Source organism: Falco naumanni, chromosome 4 (assembly GCF_017639655.2).
Source record: "Falco naumanni isolate bFalNau1 chromosome 4, bFalNau1.pat, whole genome shotgun sequence".
NCBI classification, from domain to species: Eukaryota; Metazoa; Chordata; class Aves; order Falconiformes; family Falconidae; genus Falco; species Falco naumanni.
This window is the reverse complement of record NC_054057.1, coordinates 94,908,814-94,925,184: the sequence shown is the minus strand read 5'-3', so window position 1 is coordinate 94,925,184 and position 16,371 is coordinate 94,908,814. Positions and strand designations below refer to the sequence as shown.

Sequence of the window (16,371 nt, the reverse complement as noted above, 5' to 3'; positions counted from 1 at the left end):
AGCGCTGAGGAGGCGGGGCCAGGGCCGGGGCGGCACGGCGGGGTGGCGAGCACGGCCGCCCCTCGGCCTCACTCGGCCTCCAAGCGCCAGCAGCGACCCCCGGCCCGCCGCTGTGCCGCTCCCCGCCCCCCGCTTGCGTGGGGCCTTTTAGCGCTTCCAAACACGGGGTGGTTAAACACTACCCCATTAAAAACTGCAGCGAAGCCCCCCCCTTCGCTGCGGAGTTCCAGCGCAAGGCTGGAAGATGGGAACTTTAATTGCACTCGGTAATTTAAAAGACACGAGGTTTACACGCAATTGACACCCCTCAAGTAAAACCTTGACTGCCAGCGAGCTATCCAGCTTGGCATACAGAAAGGCCTCTGACTAAAGCAACCAAACGATGCCCTACATTTTTTAATCGAGGTTATAAACACTCAGAATGCCGACTGACAAGCCACAAACGAAGGTGCCTTTATGACTTTTTATTAATAAATACCTTAACAGCACCAATGATCCTTGAACATAATCCTGCAATGCTGCGCACAGCAGCTGCTCGCGGACAGGGAGTAGACGTGTCCGTGTTTTCATGTGCAGTTGAACGTTTTGTCCTTTTGTGTTTCCTTGTAAACAAAGTAATCTCTTCCATATTTAACACCTTTCATAAAATTAACCCAATCACTACCAAATAACAGGAAAATGCTCATTTTAATCTACAGCCCTCTTGTTTTTAAAGGTGACTCAGCAAGTGTACAGGAGTGCTGCAATTGAAAACCAGATCACTGTGGTTCCTTTTTAAAGAGTCTGCTCTTTGCATAAAAATATGTGCACACATGTTGAAAACAAGACTTATGGCCACCTTGGAGCTTCCATGTGTCTGCAAGTATATTAGCATTAACATTTTGACAACAAAAACTGGGGGGGGGAAGTGTACTCCTATACATCAGAGTTCTGTACATTGATAAGCATTTATACAAATATAATCCACCAAATATTGGCTTCTACATACAAATCTGAGATATGGTGATTCGTTTGGATTACCTAACCTTCAACAACGCTAGTACTAACGTGAACATTTCAGGCTATTTAACACCCATAGAGGACGTTTGTTTTATGAAGTGGGTAGAGATTTCTCTCGCTGTATGTGCGGTTTACTTATGAATAAATTTAAGTGGTGAAATGCAGCTTGAATAACATAGTTTGTGGTGTAGTAACATCAGCAACTGCAAGTTCTTGTCCATCCACAAGCCCCAATTCTGAAACAGAAATAAAAGTTTAAGTACAGCAAAACGATGTGGTTTGTCTTTTTCATATAAATAAAAAAAAAAAGCCACAAACCATAAATACAATGAAATAAAGCTGCAAACAGCTCACTAGGTAATCTAATACTCATCTAATTCAACCAGGAAACTAACAGACCTTGTCAAGAAATACACAGAACAAGTATGTTTAATCTACATCAGTTACCACCTTGCTTGTTGCAATGCCTTTCTCTGCATCTGCCAACACTTCACATTTAAGCAATTCAAAACTCATCCCTGACACACCTGACAAAGGTGTATTGCACATAAAAGGACAATGAAGCACATTCTACTACATAGTCCAAAATAAAGCTAAATATGCAATACAGAGGGATGAAACTGGCTTTCTGTTTAGAACAGTATCTTGAAAATCTACATGTGACAACTGTGTGGTACCTTTTAGTGTCTTGGAAAGATTTGGCCTTGTTCGTTCTTCAATTGAAGCTACTGTCTGAAAAAAAAAAAAGAAAAGAAAAAAAAAAAGGCCACAGCATTTCCTTTCAAATTCAGGAAAGTAAATTTAAATAAATTAAGATTATTAAAGACAATTATGTATGTTCAGGTTACCTGTAAATAAAGTGTTTTATTTCCCCCATACATAGTTGCTGTAATTGCAGGAGATTTCATTTGCCTATATTTAAAAAAAAAAACCAAAACAACAACCAGAGAATCAGGTAAAAATACATTTGGAGATTACCTTTTTTAAATACTGAACTATCAAAAATTATCAAGTCAGTCAGAATAGCTGCACACTTACAATGAAGCGTTATTTGTCAAGTAATCCAAGATCTCCTGCAGTTTAGCTGATGGGGAAATCTCTATGTTTTGGGGAAGTTGGCTGCAGGCTGGACAGTTCTCCTACAACAAAGTAGCACATGAATACATGTTATGTTAAATATGAATCTTAAAATGCTGCTAATAAAGTCTCAAAATTATTTGTGTTTGCTTTTTTAAAAGTTTTAGCTCTAGAAATATCAATACTGTTGCAAATATTAATTACAAAACCCAACTCTTTGTGAAGTCTGTCACTGTTCAAAGCAGCAAAGTGTTTATGAACTACAGATTTAATCTAACAAAATTTAATACTACAAACTTTCAAATCAATTTTGTCATAAGCGTATCTTTCAAAAAGAGGTTATGAGTCCCTTATTTTGTAAAAAACATTTCCCGTATTACAGGGGAAATCTTCACGACTCACTTTCAAAAAATTACTGTTTTCCTCTGTGGGTAGCATAGCAAAACAGTTGAGATACCAATGTGGCACCAGCAGACACCACAGAAGCAGCTGTCTGAAGGACCTCCCTATACCAGAAGCTACTCTTCCAAATACTAAGAAAACTTGGCTAAAGAAGCAAAACTTTAAAAATATGCTATTACATATACTATGCAATAATTTTTGGTAAACCAACGGGTAGAAGAAAAGGTTTCACTACTAGGACATAAAATACAGCATCTGTTGATCTGGAGATTAATGGTCCTGCTACTCTACATGGACAGTCTGACACTGTCATCTCTATTAGACTCCAGAACTACAGAAGCTAAAAAAACCCACCCACCCACCCCTAAAACTCTTACATGCTAAAAACAATATTCCAGAGAAGTAGCAGACTAGTAAAATCATAGTTTCTGCTTTTAAAACTTCAGAAATATTATTATTCAGGGCTAGGGGCTCAGAGATTCAATACTGGGTTTCAAAAATACACACAAACTCTGTAAATTCAAGAAAAATCAAGGAAACAACCCTGCACGCCTTTAATGGCACTAACCTTTCTTTCAGCTTCAAATGTGTATGTGTATAATCCATCCACATCATTGAACACCAAATAGTTGTTAAGAGGAATGTAAGCACTGTAATGACAAATATGTTAGTGTTAATACATGCAATTATGTCGCAAATCATGTATGTTATTAATAAGAAATGAAATACCTTGTGGCTATTTTAAAAACTTCAGTGGCGCAAACAGCTGGAATGAGAAAAAAAACCAATTTCTTCACTTTCTAGCTCTACCTCAGAACATACAGACATTATTGCACAGAGTTGTACTAAAGAAGTGACAAAAGAAAAAAAAAATCAAGTATAACAATTTTTAAAGAGAAAAATAAAGATCTGAAGGGAGCTGGCAGTTCTATGCATTAACACCATAGATTCCACACAAATCTGAGACTACATTAAGCTTATATACTGTGTTTTCCAACTATTTATTTTCCTCAGTCTCTTCTACTCCCTCCCACAGTCATACCTAAGCTTAAAATTTATAGAGTCACATCCAGTTTCTCTATGGAAAACAGAAATGACACTGTAAGAATCAGTCAGACCCCTTTAAAAATGACTGTTGCCTTACAAAACTCTAAAGTCCATAAAGCAGAAGTGAGATAAATTCTTTCAGCATACCTGCAATTACTGCATTTGTAGAAGCTACTGCTGGAATAATGCGTTTAACCACCCCTGCAAAAACAAATGACACAACTTAGTCTTTTCCAAGAAACTATACTGAGACACAACTTTTAGCCAGAATAATTACAGAAGGGTGTATCGAAAGGTACTTTAAACTTTCCAGGAATTTCTGTAACAATAAGATAAATGGCCTGCTGTTCGTGCTGCTCAAGTATTTCGGCACTTTATTTTAAAAATGGATCAAGCACGTTAAGAAAAAGAAGGTATCACATGAAGAGAACTAGTGAACAAATTCTAAAAACATGTATTCTGTATTTAGCACTGAGTAATAATTTAAAACTCAGTTCTGTTCCTCCTGTTCAACTGGAGAAATTCATAAAGGAAAGATGGTTGGGTTTGGTCTACAAGAACAGGCTTGCCAAACTGTACTGGGAACTTCATCCAACTCTTCTTATGAGCCCATCCAGTTAAAAGAGCATAGCACATACAATGATATACAGGAAGATTTCCTACACATAGAAGTATGTATATTGGGAACAAGGAGGTTCACTCTTTTTTCAGGCCTGCCAAAAAGACAGCAAGTTCGTTAAGTAGTCTGAAGTTCCTCTGGCTTCTTACTATTGGCTTGTATCCCTCCATACCTGAGAAAACATGCACAGAACTTTTATCTTTGCCTTCTGCCTGCTATGTACTTTATAATGAAGCCATCTTCTAATGCTGAAAACTGTGCAGGCATTTGCATGTACATAATTATATTTTGGAATTGGAGTTCACATTTACCTTAACCAAAAAACCCAAAAACCTACTAAAAAAGCTAGTATGAACTGCTGCAAAGAAAAAAGACTATCTGCAATACACTAGATGAAATCTAATGAAGATATGGAAAGAATCAGTTCACCCTTTTTTGACAGAAAGGCACACACTGAGGTCCAAGTGAGGCATTTCACGTCAGCATTTCAAAAGCATTATCAGTACTGCAAGTCAAAAAGAGAAGTTACACAAATTCTGGATATTCTGTATGAGATTCTCCACTTCTTTTTTATTTACTTAGTGTTTAAAATGCTGATTAAATGAGTGGCAGCTTTCCGCACTTGCATTTGAAGAGGCATACACAGAAGTGAAGAACAGATGCTACAGCCTTAACCAGCCTGAACTGGCATAAAGTGCTGCTGTTGCTAAAAGAGGCAATCATGTTCTTTTGTTCCTGCTCTTTGACCCAGAAAAAGTGGTCACAGTGTAATACAAATTGTGGAGCTGCTCCAGGTTAAAAATAAAATGGCAAAAAGAATGTTCAGTTTTGTCCCAGATAAGTTCCTCTGATTCATCATGAATGCCTAAACTTCTGATTCATCATCAAAATATTTGTGCTGGCACAGGAAGCAAGCTGCTTGTTTCTGTTTTAAGGTGTTAAGGGAGGAAAGAACTATTTCTTCCTCAGCAGAGCTGCTAGCTTAGTCATAACAAATACAAAGAATGCCAATCCAGCCTAATTACAAATGCCACAAACTCAGTGAAATGCCATACCCTTACCTTGGGTGAGTCTGTATGTAACACCTTTAATATTAAATTGCGATGCTCTCTCTAAAGACTTCTGGTAAATCCACTGTATATGTTCAGGATCATCTCCATCCAGCGCAACACCTTCTACAACAAAGTTAAGAATTTACAGGTAAGTTACAGCTATAAGAATTCTTCAGAAATGTAGCGTTCTTTTTGTCTAAAAAAAAAAAATCCTTTGCTTTAACTTTGGTTAAAATGAATACCCCATTAAGCTATTAAAATGTGACTGTTTAAATAATCAAAATATAAATTCTACAAACATTGTAAATTTTAACACATTCTATATACAAACTACCTTAACTTCACAGATTTATAGAGCTGTTACAGGTTACATTTTAAGTCAGGAAAGACATTGTGAGGTATGAGGGAGCAAAACACACTAACAAATATGGAACTGAAGAGTGAGCTGAAGAGAAAAATCCATCATCAGCTTAAAGGAGGCTTAGAATCAACACAACAAAGAGCCACATATGGTTAAAAAGTAGGATTGTTTTGTTAAAAGTAGCTGTGCATACCTAACTCAAAACAAATGAATTAAAAGGAGAAATGTCCATTTAGCACCAGTGCAATATACTAATTACCTCCAAAAGGTTGCTCCTTTGGCCACTGCAATATCCTGACATACTCAATACAATGCTCTGGTAGTCTGGGCATAGATGCAATAGTACACATGGGAAAATTGACCTGGTGCAGGCAGGGGAAGAAAACCAGGAGAAAGCATGTAATACATTATATATAGTACTAGGAAAAGAAACAAGCAAATCAGAGGAGTAAACAAACCCATGAAATATTACTGGTTGCAATTACCTGTGGTGGATAAAGCTCAAGTGTGCATTCAACACATGCTGTCATACCAGGAATAATCACACGAACGTTTCCTTTAAAACCTTCAGTCCCTCCATCTATTAAAGGTATGATGGAGCTTGGATCCAGTACACCATCTTCGTAATGTAAAAATGACATCTAACAAATAAAGGGGGGGAGGGTGTGTTGGTTTCTGTTTTATGAAATATTCTTTTTTTCAACAAGTTGCAGGAAGAATAAACAATCCTAAGGTTTTTTATTCTTAATGGTACACAAGAGTAAATGCTTAATATACAGTTTATTTGAAAGGCACATAGTGTATAAACCACTAATGTGTCAGTGCACAGGACTTCATCTACCACCTTCATCCTCCACCTCCTCCTCCCCTTCCCCTGTGATAAATGCTATTATTTCCTCATAGTACACCAGAACAAATGGTTGGATGGTTTGGCAATTTGGGGGTTTGATCCTTGGCTTGTTGTTTTGGGGTTTTTTGTTTTTAAATACTGGTAAATACTCAAGATCATTATTTTATAAACAACTTTGCAGTGATAAAACCACCTAATTCAAGGACCAGCTTTCTGCTACTTTGTAGCAGCGGGATTCCAAAAGATGTCATTTACAAGTTGCAGCAGGGTAAGTACTGTTTTGGATAATGAGAAAAAACATTCACAATGGGAGCATCCAGACAGGCTGTGGAACTTCCCTTCTTGTATTTTCAAAAGCTGACTGCACAAGGCCACAAACAACGTAATCTCACTTTGAAATTACCCCTGCGGGGCACTGCACAAATGTTGGCTAACACTCCTCAAGAAAAAGGCCGGTAAGAGAGCATGCATTTTATCCTGTTCACAAAAAGAGGAAAGAAAACAGAAATAGACACAGAAAGCTGTGAGTTTAAACAGCCCTGATTTAATTTTAATGACGCATTCTGCACAAATCTGTTCAATTTTAATTATCTATACTCAAGGAATAACCAGGTTTTAAAGAGACCAAAGACTTTACCAGCATGCCATTTATCCATCTTCTTGCAATTATAGAGTCCAGCCCACAAACAATAATATGAAACTCTAGAGGGGGGAAAAAAACAGTATTTGAAGTCTATACTAATGCATACTTCTTAAGACAAAGTATTCTGTCCATAACAGTCCAGAGGAACTGACTAGTCTAACTATCTCCCCTAGATTACCTATATGACAGATGCATTTCAATTTTGTCTATTTGTTACTTCTATTTCCAGTACGCTGTAGAAGACTAAATTAGCAATCTCACTACCAGGAAAAGCAGTGAGGAGCAACAACTGCAAGGTTCCCCTAAAGCACCAGTGGGTGTTTGGCAGGCAAAAAAATACCACTTACGTCGATAGAAGCTTTCATCCATGTCTTGAATCCTTTTAAAATATCTGAGTGTAAGCCCAGTAAAGGAAGATATTTATAAAGTAGTTAAGTTTACTGTCTTCTATTTGCAAACATAAAAGCCAAAACATTATCTAATTTATTACTATAATTTTATGTGACACTTTTTGAAAAAACTAAGTGATTGAAGGATTTGAAATTCCCATAGCTGTAGCATCTGACCAAACAAATAAGGGACATAATTAATAGTCATACACGTAAGAAGGCTCAGCAGGCAAACTATTTAGGCACTCAAATATATGGTCTTACAAAGTCCTCCATCACTAAGTGTTGTCCTATGTTTATAAACTAACGTCTCCTACCAGTACATACTCAAAACACTCTGGTGAATACATCTGTAATTCTAACATATAAGTGAAAATTTGAATATTGCGTTTGAATAAAAAGACTCAGTGGAAACGTACAAAATACTTTCTTAAAGCTTAATCTTCTTTCCCCATGCATATTTCCTGTATGTTAATGTCACTAAGAAAGAATTCTTAATCACCAGCTGAATGAATCTGTTCTTTATTGCACGAAAAACATAGGATGGCAGCAAAATACTTTAGATAGTCTTACCACCTACAGAGTTTTGTAGGTTTTTGGAAGCCTTCAGGGCTACTACTTCTCTATAAAAGGATACGCTACAACAGCACAGTTGGGAATGCGGCTGTTCAGGAATTCTGCTGCAACTTCTGCTTTTGGTCGCCCCACATCCTTTGGTCTGGGAAAAAACCGAAGTAATTTGAAAGGCATTATTTTAGTAGATTGAATCTTTCCAGACTCTATGCATTGCAATACTGAATTAAGTGACTAATTGTTATCGTAGGACAATTTATTGATATGGATAGTATTAAGGCATCCCTGTGAAGCATCAGATACGAGAGCCCCAGAGTTATCTAAATATGTCCTTGTAACTACAGTTACCAGTGCCAAAAAAAATAATTAAAAAATCCAACAAGTTATCATTTTGCTTGGGAGAAAAGGGTATCAGAAAAATTGATATCTCAATCTGTGTCCATTATTCTTTGGTGCCACATTTTCCATAGTCATTAGCTGTATTTGAATGCTATGGAATATATGTTAATTTTCTTCATGCTCAAACTATGACAGCACAGATCTCAAAACCAGAGGGAATCACAGGCAACATTTAGTTAATTATGAGTACTGCTGTGATCTGAAAGTTCAGTCACCTTTAGCGACAACTTGTTCAACCAAAACAATGATCATATTCACATACTTTTTTAGGCACATATAAAAAAAAAAAAGTGAAAGCCGAATTGTGAAAATACCACTTACCGAAACAGAAACTGTCGGTTAAGATTAGAAACATCTATAGTATCCATGTCAATAACATGGATCTGTCTAAAGCCAGACAATGCCTGTGAAAAGAGATAGCCAACTTCATTTAATAGGAAATTAAATTCTTACAGTGCTCCAGAACTCATTCCACGTGCCAAAAAAGCAGCCTTTGGAGGAACAAAGGTATTTGCTTTTCATTCCCTGTGCAGACAAGTATATTGGCATTCTTTGTTAAAAGAATGGTCTTTGCTGGGTTGCTAACAGATGGAAACACTAGTATTTCAATAGTCAAAGAAAATGTTCTACTGAATGCAATATTGCTTTAGCCTACCTAAGCATAACACAGGGAAGCCAACAGTAGACTGACCCATTAGGGGAACTTTCAATACTCCCTCACAACTGGAATAAATCGAAAGCATTCATTGGGAGGAAAAAAATGCAGAATTTGAATAAATACCATAAGCACTTCTTTGCTTGCCAGGAATAGAAAAACAGAAGTTTAATTCCTCTACAAAATTATTTGAACATTCACCATTTTTCATAGTTGGCCTAAATGAGTCTGGTCTATTCACCCTCAAATCACAGTTCAAAATAAGCCAGCGTTCTTCACCATATTCAATGCTGGAACAGAATGCAAACACAAAAAGTCACCTCACTATCTAAGAACATGCTAAACCTCTTGCAGGAGTTCTACCTGATCTCTGTATGCAGGAGATCGCTACATTTGGCAAATAACTTTAAAGGAGAATTGTTTTAAAACTGTACTGCGGGTCTGATCTGATAAAAGTAATAGCATCTGTCACACACAAAAAACCAATGTGAATTGTGTTTAAAGGGAAATAAATGTTGTAAAACACTGAGATTAGAAAAAGGAAACGTGTTACAATGTTCTGAAGTGACTCCAAACAAATTTGAGTCTTGTACCCCAAGTTTTTTTCTTTTAAGACTGAATCTTGACACATATATATATATGTAAAGACTTTCAAACTTTTCATTTTACATTTTCTGAATAAACAGAGCCATCCCATTCATAGCAAGTACTAAAAATGCTGTATCGGGAAACTGATTAAACAAATGAACAACAGGACTAAAGTATCCCACAATATGAATTAATTTCTCTAAGAAAAGCAGGAAGAATTTCTGTATGTCATCTTGGATACCCCTGGTGCTGAACAAACGTTTTGTTTCATTGATAGATGTTCAGCTTTTGCTCAATATTATCACAGCTGACTGGGAGAGCCTGCTAAAGAGAAGAGCAAGCCTGGGACATCATGAACATACAGATTGAAGTCTTTATCAAATTTATATTTGTTGTCCCAAAGACATGAATCCATGTGAAGAGAATCTAGATTTACTTTTGAACTTACCTTTCTGAAAATGATAAAAATAAATCATGATAACTTAAAACTTTTTTTAAGGGATGGGAACTGATCACACACAGCATACTTATGAAGCCCCTTATTCCATACAAATCCTCCTTCTCAAGGAGCTATCAACAGACTGAATTTGTTATGTCCCAATAAACCCATAAAACAGTAGCTCTGGGCTGAGGTTAAATTCACCAGCACTAAATTCCCAAATAAAGAAAATTGCCTTGGAGCTGTCATAGTCTCGTCAAGTAAAATCCTGCTTAAGCACTGCAGTAACAAACCAGCAACCAGAACAAGAGTATACACAAGTGCTGGAACTAAGTTCCTAAGATCTGGAATGCGTGGCTTTAAATGGGGCTACTGATTTATCAAGCATCTCAAGCTTGGAGGTAATCTGTGGAAATACTGAAACAGCACTACATAAATTCTATAGTAAAATAACACTTATGCGTAAGCGTAGGTATAAAAGAAAGAAAATGTTATTTCATAATAAGTTATTATATTAATCCACACATTTTCCAGGGAATCCCTAAGGACAGAAATTCTTCTTATTAAATAGAAGCATGGAAAAGTAACGTATTAGTCTAAGCTACCAAACCCAAATAGCAACAGTGATACATTGTGATAAATACGAGCATCTGTGAGGATAAAAACCACATTAATAGGATAATTACATTCATACACATTTATTGGGTAAAGGTCTGATAGCAAATGATCCCATGCATTTTAAACACTTTAAAATTGCTTTTCAGAACACATACTTGAGAGAATCCATTATAAGCTACAAGAAAACTACAGAATACCTTCTGGTAATCTGTACACCAGAGAAGTACTGTAATATTCCTTCCCTGTTCTTACACTATTGCCTATTCCTCCTTAGCCATTTCAATACAGAACAGCGTGAACTGGCCTGACTCAGTAAAGCTGCCATTCTACAGGCTGAACTCAGAAATACAGATCCAACTCTTGAGTGTTCAGACTCTGGAAACAAGCTCCAATTTACTGATTTTGAGTAACCAGAAAATCTAAGAGCCACTACTTGTGAAGGCCAAACAGACATTGAAGTCACCATAGACAACCGTAAGTCTGGCTCTACTAATTTCACTATGAAAGAACAAAAACAATTCCAGCAATTCTAACCTCACTTCAAATTAATCCAAAGATGTAACATAAACTGAAATTAAATTCAGCTTTGACTCTTAATACTGAACTTTGCACTAGCTACTTAGGGCAGTTTAAAGTATTGCTTTGCATCTGAAAAGATACATTTTAGCCACTGTATTCCAAACAACACTTCCTTGTATCATTATGAGCATGACTTGTTCATGGTTTCCCTCATTTCCCTAGATCTGGTAATCAGGGGAAATTACCAACATTAGACCATACGCTGCAAGTGAATTGTTGATTGCACTTTATAAACAGCACCATGTCATCCCTCATGACAAACTCTGAGATAGCTAAATAAACAAATAATACATAAGGTATTAGACTACCACCTGTCAAGCTTATTAACAAAGTGTATTCTTCAAGTATATTGTCTGTATCGTCATGTATTTTATACATTTTCAGGAGAACTTAGAAATTTAGTAGCTATATACAATCAAAAATGCCAAATTAGCAAAGTAAAAAAGATAATTTCCTCAAGGAAAAGAAGAAGACTCTAGGAATCAAAGGGTGAAAACTGAGTAATTACCAGGTTTTTCAGGAGTTCGCATCCTAATCCTCCTGCTCCAATAACTAGTACTTTACATGTGCTTAACAAAAACTCAAGAGCCTGTGGAAAATATAAAACAAAAAATTAATACACTAAATATGAGAAAGCACAATTTGTCCTTTGCTTCATAACCCTTATAAATATGTTACCATACATTTTCAGTGCCTAGTAAGTTTCACATAAAACAACCTAGATCAATAAAACAGTTTGTGCTTGCAGGAGTAATTACATATCGGGCTTTAATCAGCTGTTGAGTTAATGCAGTTCCTATATACCAATTTACAGAAAAGTAAGACCTCTGTAGGTATCAGTATTCTCTTTATACTCATTTTAACCATAAAAAAAAAAGGCCCACCCTTATAATTATTCGGTTTAAGGAGTTAATGTTTTTTTCCTCCAAATATTATACCGATACATAAAAAAAAATAAATCTAAACAGGCAGACAACATTGCTGGCCAAAAAGAACCCAAATTTTTAACTATATAACTGCTTTCTGTGAACTGTTTTACTAGACCCCAGCCTCAAACTAGTAAATAACAGAACAGTACATTAAAAAGGTAACAGTAAACTGTTTGTACAGAATTCAACTGTAAGGTCTGAAACAAAATGTACCAAAAAAGGAAAGCAGAATAATTAATGGAGTCTAAATTTTGCTTTTCCCTACTAAACATCTTTCCCAATTCTCCGAGTACTCATATTAACCTGAATCCCTTCTTTAAGTACAGGAAATTCCTTACTCTATCTCATTATTTAAAAACAGAGAGACAAATGCTGCTATTTTTCATGTGGAACTCAAAGGCAGCATAATTCATATGTTGTTGTATATTCATATATACGATGACAGCAAACTTGTAGTTGACAGTGTAGAAATACAAGTTTATAAATAAGAATACAGTATGCCCTTCTAGAATCACAATATTCAATTGATTAAAATAAAAGCTTTTCATGCAGTTTTAGTATTCATACACTGCTGGTGGTCAATTCATGAAACTGTTTACATTAGTTTGCAACACACGCTACAGATTTTTTATTTAAAGTAAGCATTTCTCACTTGAGTGCCTGGCTCGAAATCAGGATGTGTGAATGGTCCAGATCGCTCGAGGAACTTCCTTACATGGTTCCAGCGACCTTCCCAGTCTCCAGTGTCCCCACACCCACCATCAACAGCCATTCTGCACAGAACACAGTAAATTCAGCTGCAAAATCATAGAAAAAAAGGCACACCTCCAAAATGTTTTTTTTCCTTATATATCTTAAATATACCTAAATTATTGACCATTCATACAAATGCATTGGCGTATTCTTTATGCATTTAAGTTACGTGCATGAACATTTGCATGAGTGGGTTTTATTTATGGAACTAGAAAGCAATAATATAAATATGCATAGAAGGGGAAAACCCCAGGCATTTCAATAAATCCCACTGATTTAGCTCTGTTACTAGTAAAAGTTGACCTGAAGTTAAAAAAGGGTCTAGCCTTTTTGCTTTTATTTCCCTCCTATTTCAAGACAGAGGTTATCCCTTTAGATTTTGAGGGTGATGTTTTTTTCATCAGTCAAGTATTGTATCCTTTTTTTGGCAAACTTTTTAAGTTCATAAATTGTATTCAGAATTATCAGTATGCAACTGCAGTTGCAAGGCACTGAATAAGTAACAGTAACATGCCCCAACATTGTCCTCTGAATCTTCATAGTAATTTATTTAAACAAGAGTAAAAAAAAATACAAATCCTGAATGCTCTTCACCCTCAGCTGGAAGTAATGCAATGTAGAACATCCCCATTTTTCAGTCCCCTCCTGAGCTTGTCAGTGGTAGCAGTCTCACTTGGAGAAAACAATGTTTGCAATTATCTCTTTTAAATTTTCAAGACAGAATTTTATATCAAAGACTCCACTACCCTTTTTCTGCTTTTGCAGGTCACTTTTAATAGTACATAACTATAAATTTAACCTGTTAAGAGACTTACTGGAATAGTTCAAAATCAGCTTGCAAGTAATTTTCGCATGTAAGCTCATCAGCTACACAGAAAAAGCCCTTCTGCAACTGAGCGCACTTCCCCTTTTTAAATAGGAGCTCCGCTCAATATATATTATGAACGATTGTGCTCTACATTAATACAAAACTAAGCTTGTTATGAAAGAGCTCTGCCACTCCTGTGTATGAAAGGTTGTGTCATCATTAATAAGAAGCATTATTAGCTTCCTCCTATGATGTAATATGAAGAACGCCTGTATCAATAACCATTGGGTAATGTTCAGATTTTATTATTACTACCTGGTGATTCATCTCAAAATAAAAGGAAAATGTAGTGAAAACGTCTAGACAGCAAATGCTTTTATCCTCACATAATTCAGAAGATGGACAACACAGTACGTCTGTAGTAACATTAACTTGCAGGCAATTAATTTTGCAAAAGATTTTCAGGAACAAGGAAAAAACTTCACTGAACTACAGGAATAAACACATCATAATTTGCCTATATTTTGGCTGCAGATTGAACTCATTCCTGGTTAAGTGTTGACTTTAGGTAAGTTACTGTATTAGCAGTTAAGTAAAATCTACAAGATTTATTTGAATTCATAAGTCTTTTGACCTTTGACTTGCACTTTTGTACCTCCCCCAGTTTTCACAGTAATTTGAAAACACATTATTTTGGGAAACAGCATGAAGAAATACAACACTCCCTCTGCTGAACCCTGGGCTCATCTGTTATATACCAGTTTTCAGGATGTGCATTAAGCACTAACTTAAGCAAATAAAATAGGTCAACATACATCCCAATGATTACTTCATGGATAATACTAGGAATTTTAACTTTTCTGGAAGTATGTACAGATACTATGCTTGGTGACATTAAGAACAACTTTTTAAACCCTTTTATATAGTCCATATAAACAGCCATTAAGCAGCAGTAATCCTTTTCTGTTTAGATATGTATTTTTCTTTATATGTGATAAAATGTAACATCTAGTTTCACTTTTGACATTATACTACGTTTTGGTTTCTACTGGGTTGGACATTGTGGAGATCTGAAAAAAAAATCAATAACTCAACCTAAGATTTTCTGTTTAACTTCAGATACAGTTTTTTTTTAAGTATTTATTTTTGCGTTGCTACAGCATTACCAGGTATCGGTATTATGAGAGTTTAACAAAATTCTTATTTATTCCATCAAATTAGTTTTAAATTTTGTTTAAAATATCTGAGCAGCACAGTCCTTATGTTGCTTTAGGCCCAGACTTTTCCCTGCCACCTCCCCATGTCCAAAGCTTCATGCTTTTGAGGGACTTCGCATGCACCCTCCCCATCCAACATGCCCAAGGACTTTTGTGACCCTCACCCCGACACACACATGCACTGCCTGCGAGTCCACCGCTCGTGCAGGCAGGTCTGATTTGCGATCTTTCGGAAGAGGGACACAAGCAGATGGAAGGGAGTAATTAAGGGATGGAAGCAGATGAGGTTAAAGATTTCCGAGCATTAGTTTTCAAGGCCATTAAGACAGATGTGTAGAATTTAGGGTTTTTAATAAGCAGAGGCAACAGTTCTGTAGCCTGAATTTTTAATTTTCAGCCAAAATTTAGTCACCTGCTTCTAGCCTAAAGGCCCTCCCCAGGTCCCTGACCGGCAATGCAGCTTTTTCCACTCCTGTCACAAAGCTCTTCAGCACACCAGCCTTTACTCATGCGAAGCTCCAAGCCCGCAACTCCCATCCCCGCTCCGGGTGAGCCCCTTGGTCCTCTCCCCAGGAGATTCCTCTTCCCCAGTCCTTGCTGATCAAGCACCCTTTCGCGTGCCCCCTCCTCACACTGACCGACCTAACACCTTTCCTCCGGCTCCCGGTCCCCGCCCGGGCCCTGGCCTGCGCCACCCCCGCCCCTCTCCGCCTGCCAGGCCCCGGGCCGGCCATGCACGGTCGCCCCTGCCAGCGGGCCCCGCAGCCCTGAGCTAACCCGCAGCCTCCTCCCAGCCCACACCTTTCCTGCGGGGCTGCGGCTCGCCCTGACCTACCAGCCGCCCCTCAGCAAGCGCTGCCTGCCCCTGCCCCGGGCCAGGAGCCCGCTCGCCCGCAGCCCCGCACTAACCCATCCGCCAGCAGCTCCTCTAGCCTCCTTCTTTTCTTCTCCCTAAAAGAGAGAGAATAAAAGAAGGGTCAGTATCGCGCTACAGAGACCGGGGAGGAGGGAGAAGGAACCCCGGGGCCCACCCGTCCCCGGGAAGCAAGGGAAGGGACGGCCGAGCACACACATACAGGGCACTTACGGTTCCTCACCATCCGCCATATTTCCCTCTGCTTCCCACGATGCCCCGCAGCGCCTCTATGGGCGGTGCTTTCCCAGAGCGCCGCCACTGTTGCAGGCCTATAGAGTTGGGGAAGGCGGGATAGAGAGTCCGCCAGGGGCGCTCATCACCATGGCAACAGGGAGGCGACACTACCACCCCTCTCGGACCCCACCGCTCCCCCTGAGCCCCGATGGCCGCGGCCTCGCCTGGGCCAGAAAGCCTTCATGGAGCCCCAAGGGGCAGCCCCAGCCCGCGGAGGGGACCTG

The 16,371-nt window shown here is 38.0% G+C and overlaps 1 protein-coding gene across 4 annotated transcripts; it reads right to left on the bottom strand.

The window, feature by feature from the left end:
* Positions 1-449: 449 nt before the first annotated feature.
* UBA3 (ubiquitin like modifier activating enzyme 3) lies at positions 450-16,159 on the bottom strand. Of its 4 annotated transcripts, none has more exons than XM_040591987.1 (18): positions 16,085-16,149; positions 15,907-15,948; positions 12,872-12,992; positions 11,799-11,879; positions 8,733-8,815; positions 8,077-8,157; positions 7,398-7,441; positions 7,045-7,109; positions 6,043-6,198; positions 5,817-5,919; positions 5,206-5,319; positions 3,673-3,726; positions 3,208-3,244; positions 3,047-3,128; positions 2,038-2,138; positions 1,848-1,911; positions 1,677-1,731; positions 450-1,235 (listed from the first exon to the last, which is right to left on the bottom strand). In XM_040591987.1, exons 1-18 carry the CDS (start codon positions 16,102-16,104, stop codon positions 1,147-1,149), a joined length of 1,392 nt encoding a protein of 463 aa, XP_040447921.1. In that variant the 5' UTR covers positions 16,105-16,149; the 3' UTR covers positions 450-1,146. The 4 variants fall into 4 exon arrangements, with proteins under 4 accessions (XP_040447921.1, XP_040447923.1, XP_040447922.1 ...); XM_040591989.1 differs by having other exon boundaries at positions 16,074-16,130; XM_040591988.1 differs by lacking the exon at positions 15,907-15,948 and having other exon boundaries at positions 16,085-16,159.
* Between the last annotated feature and the right edge of the window lie 212 nt (positions 16,160-16,371).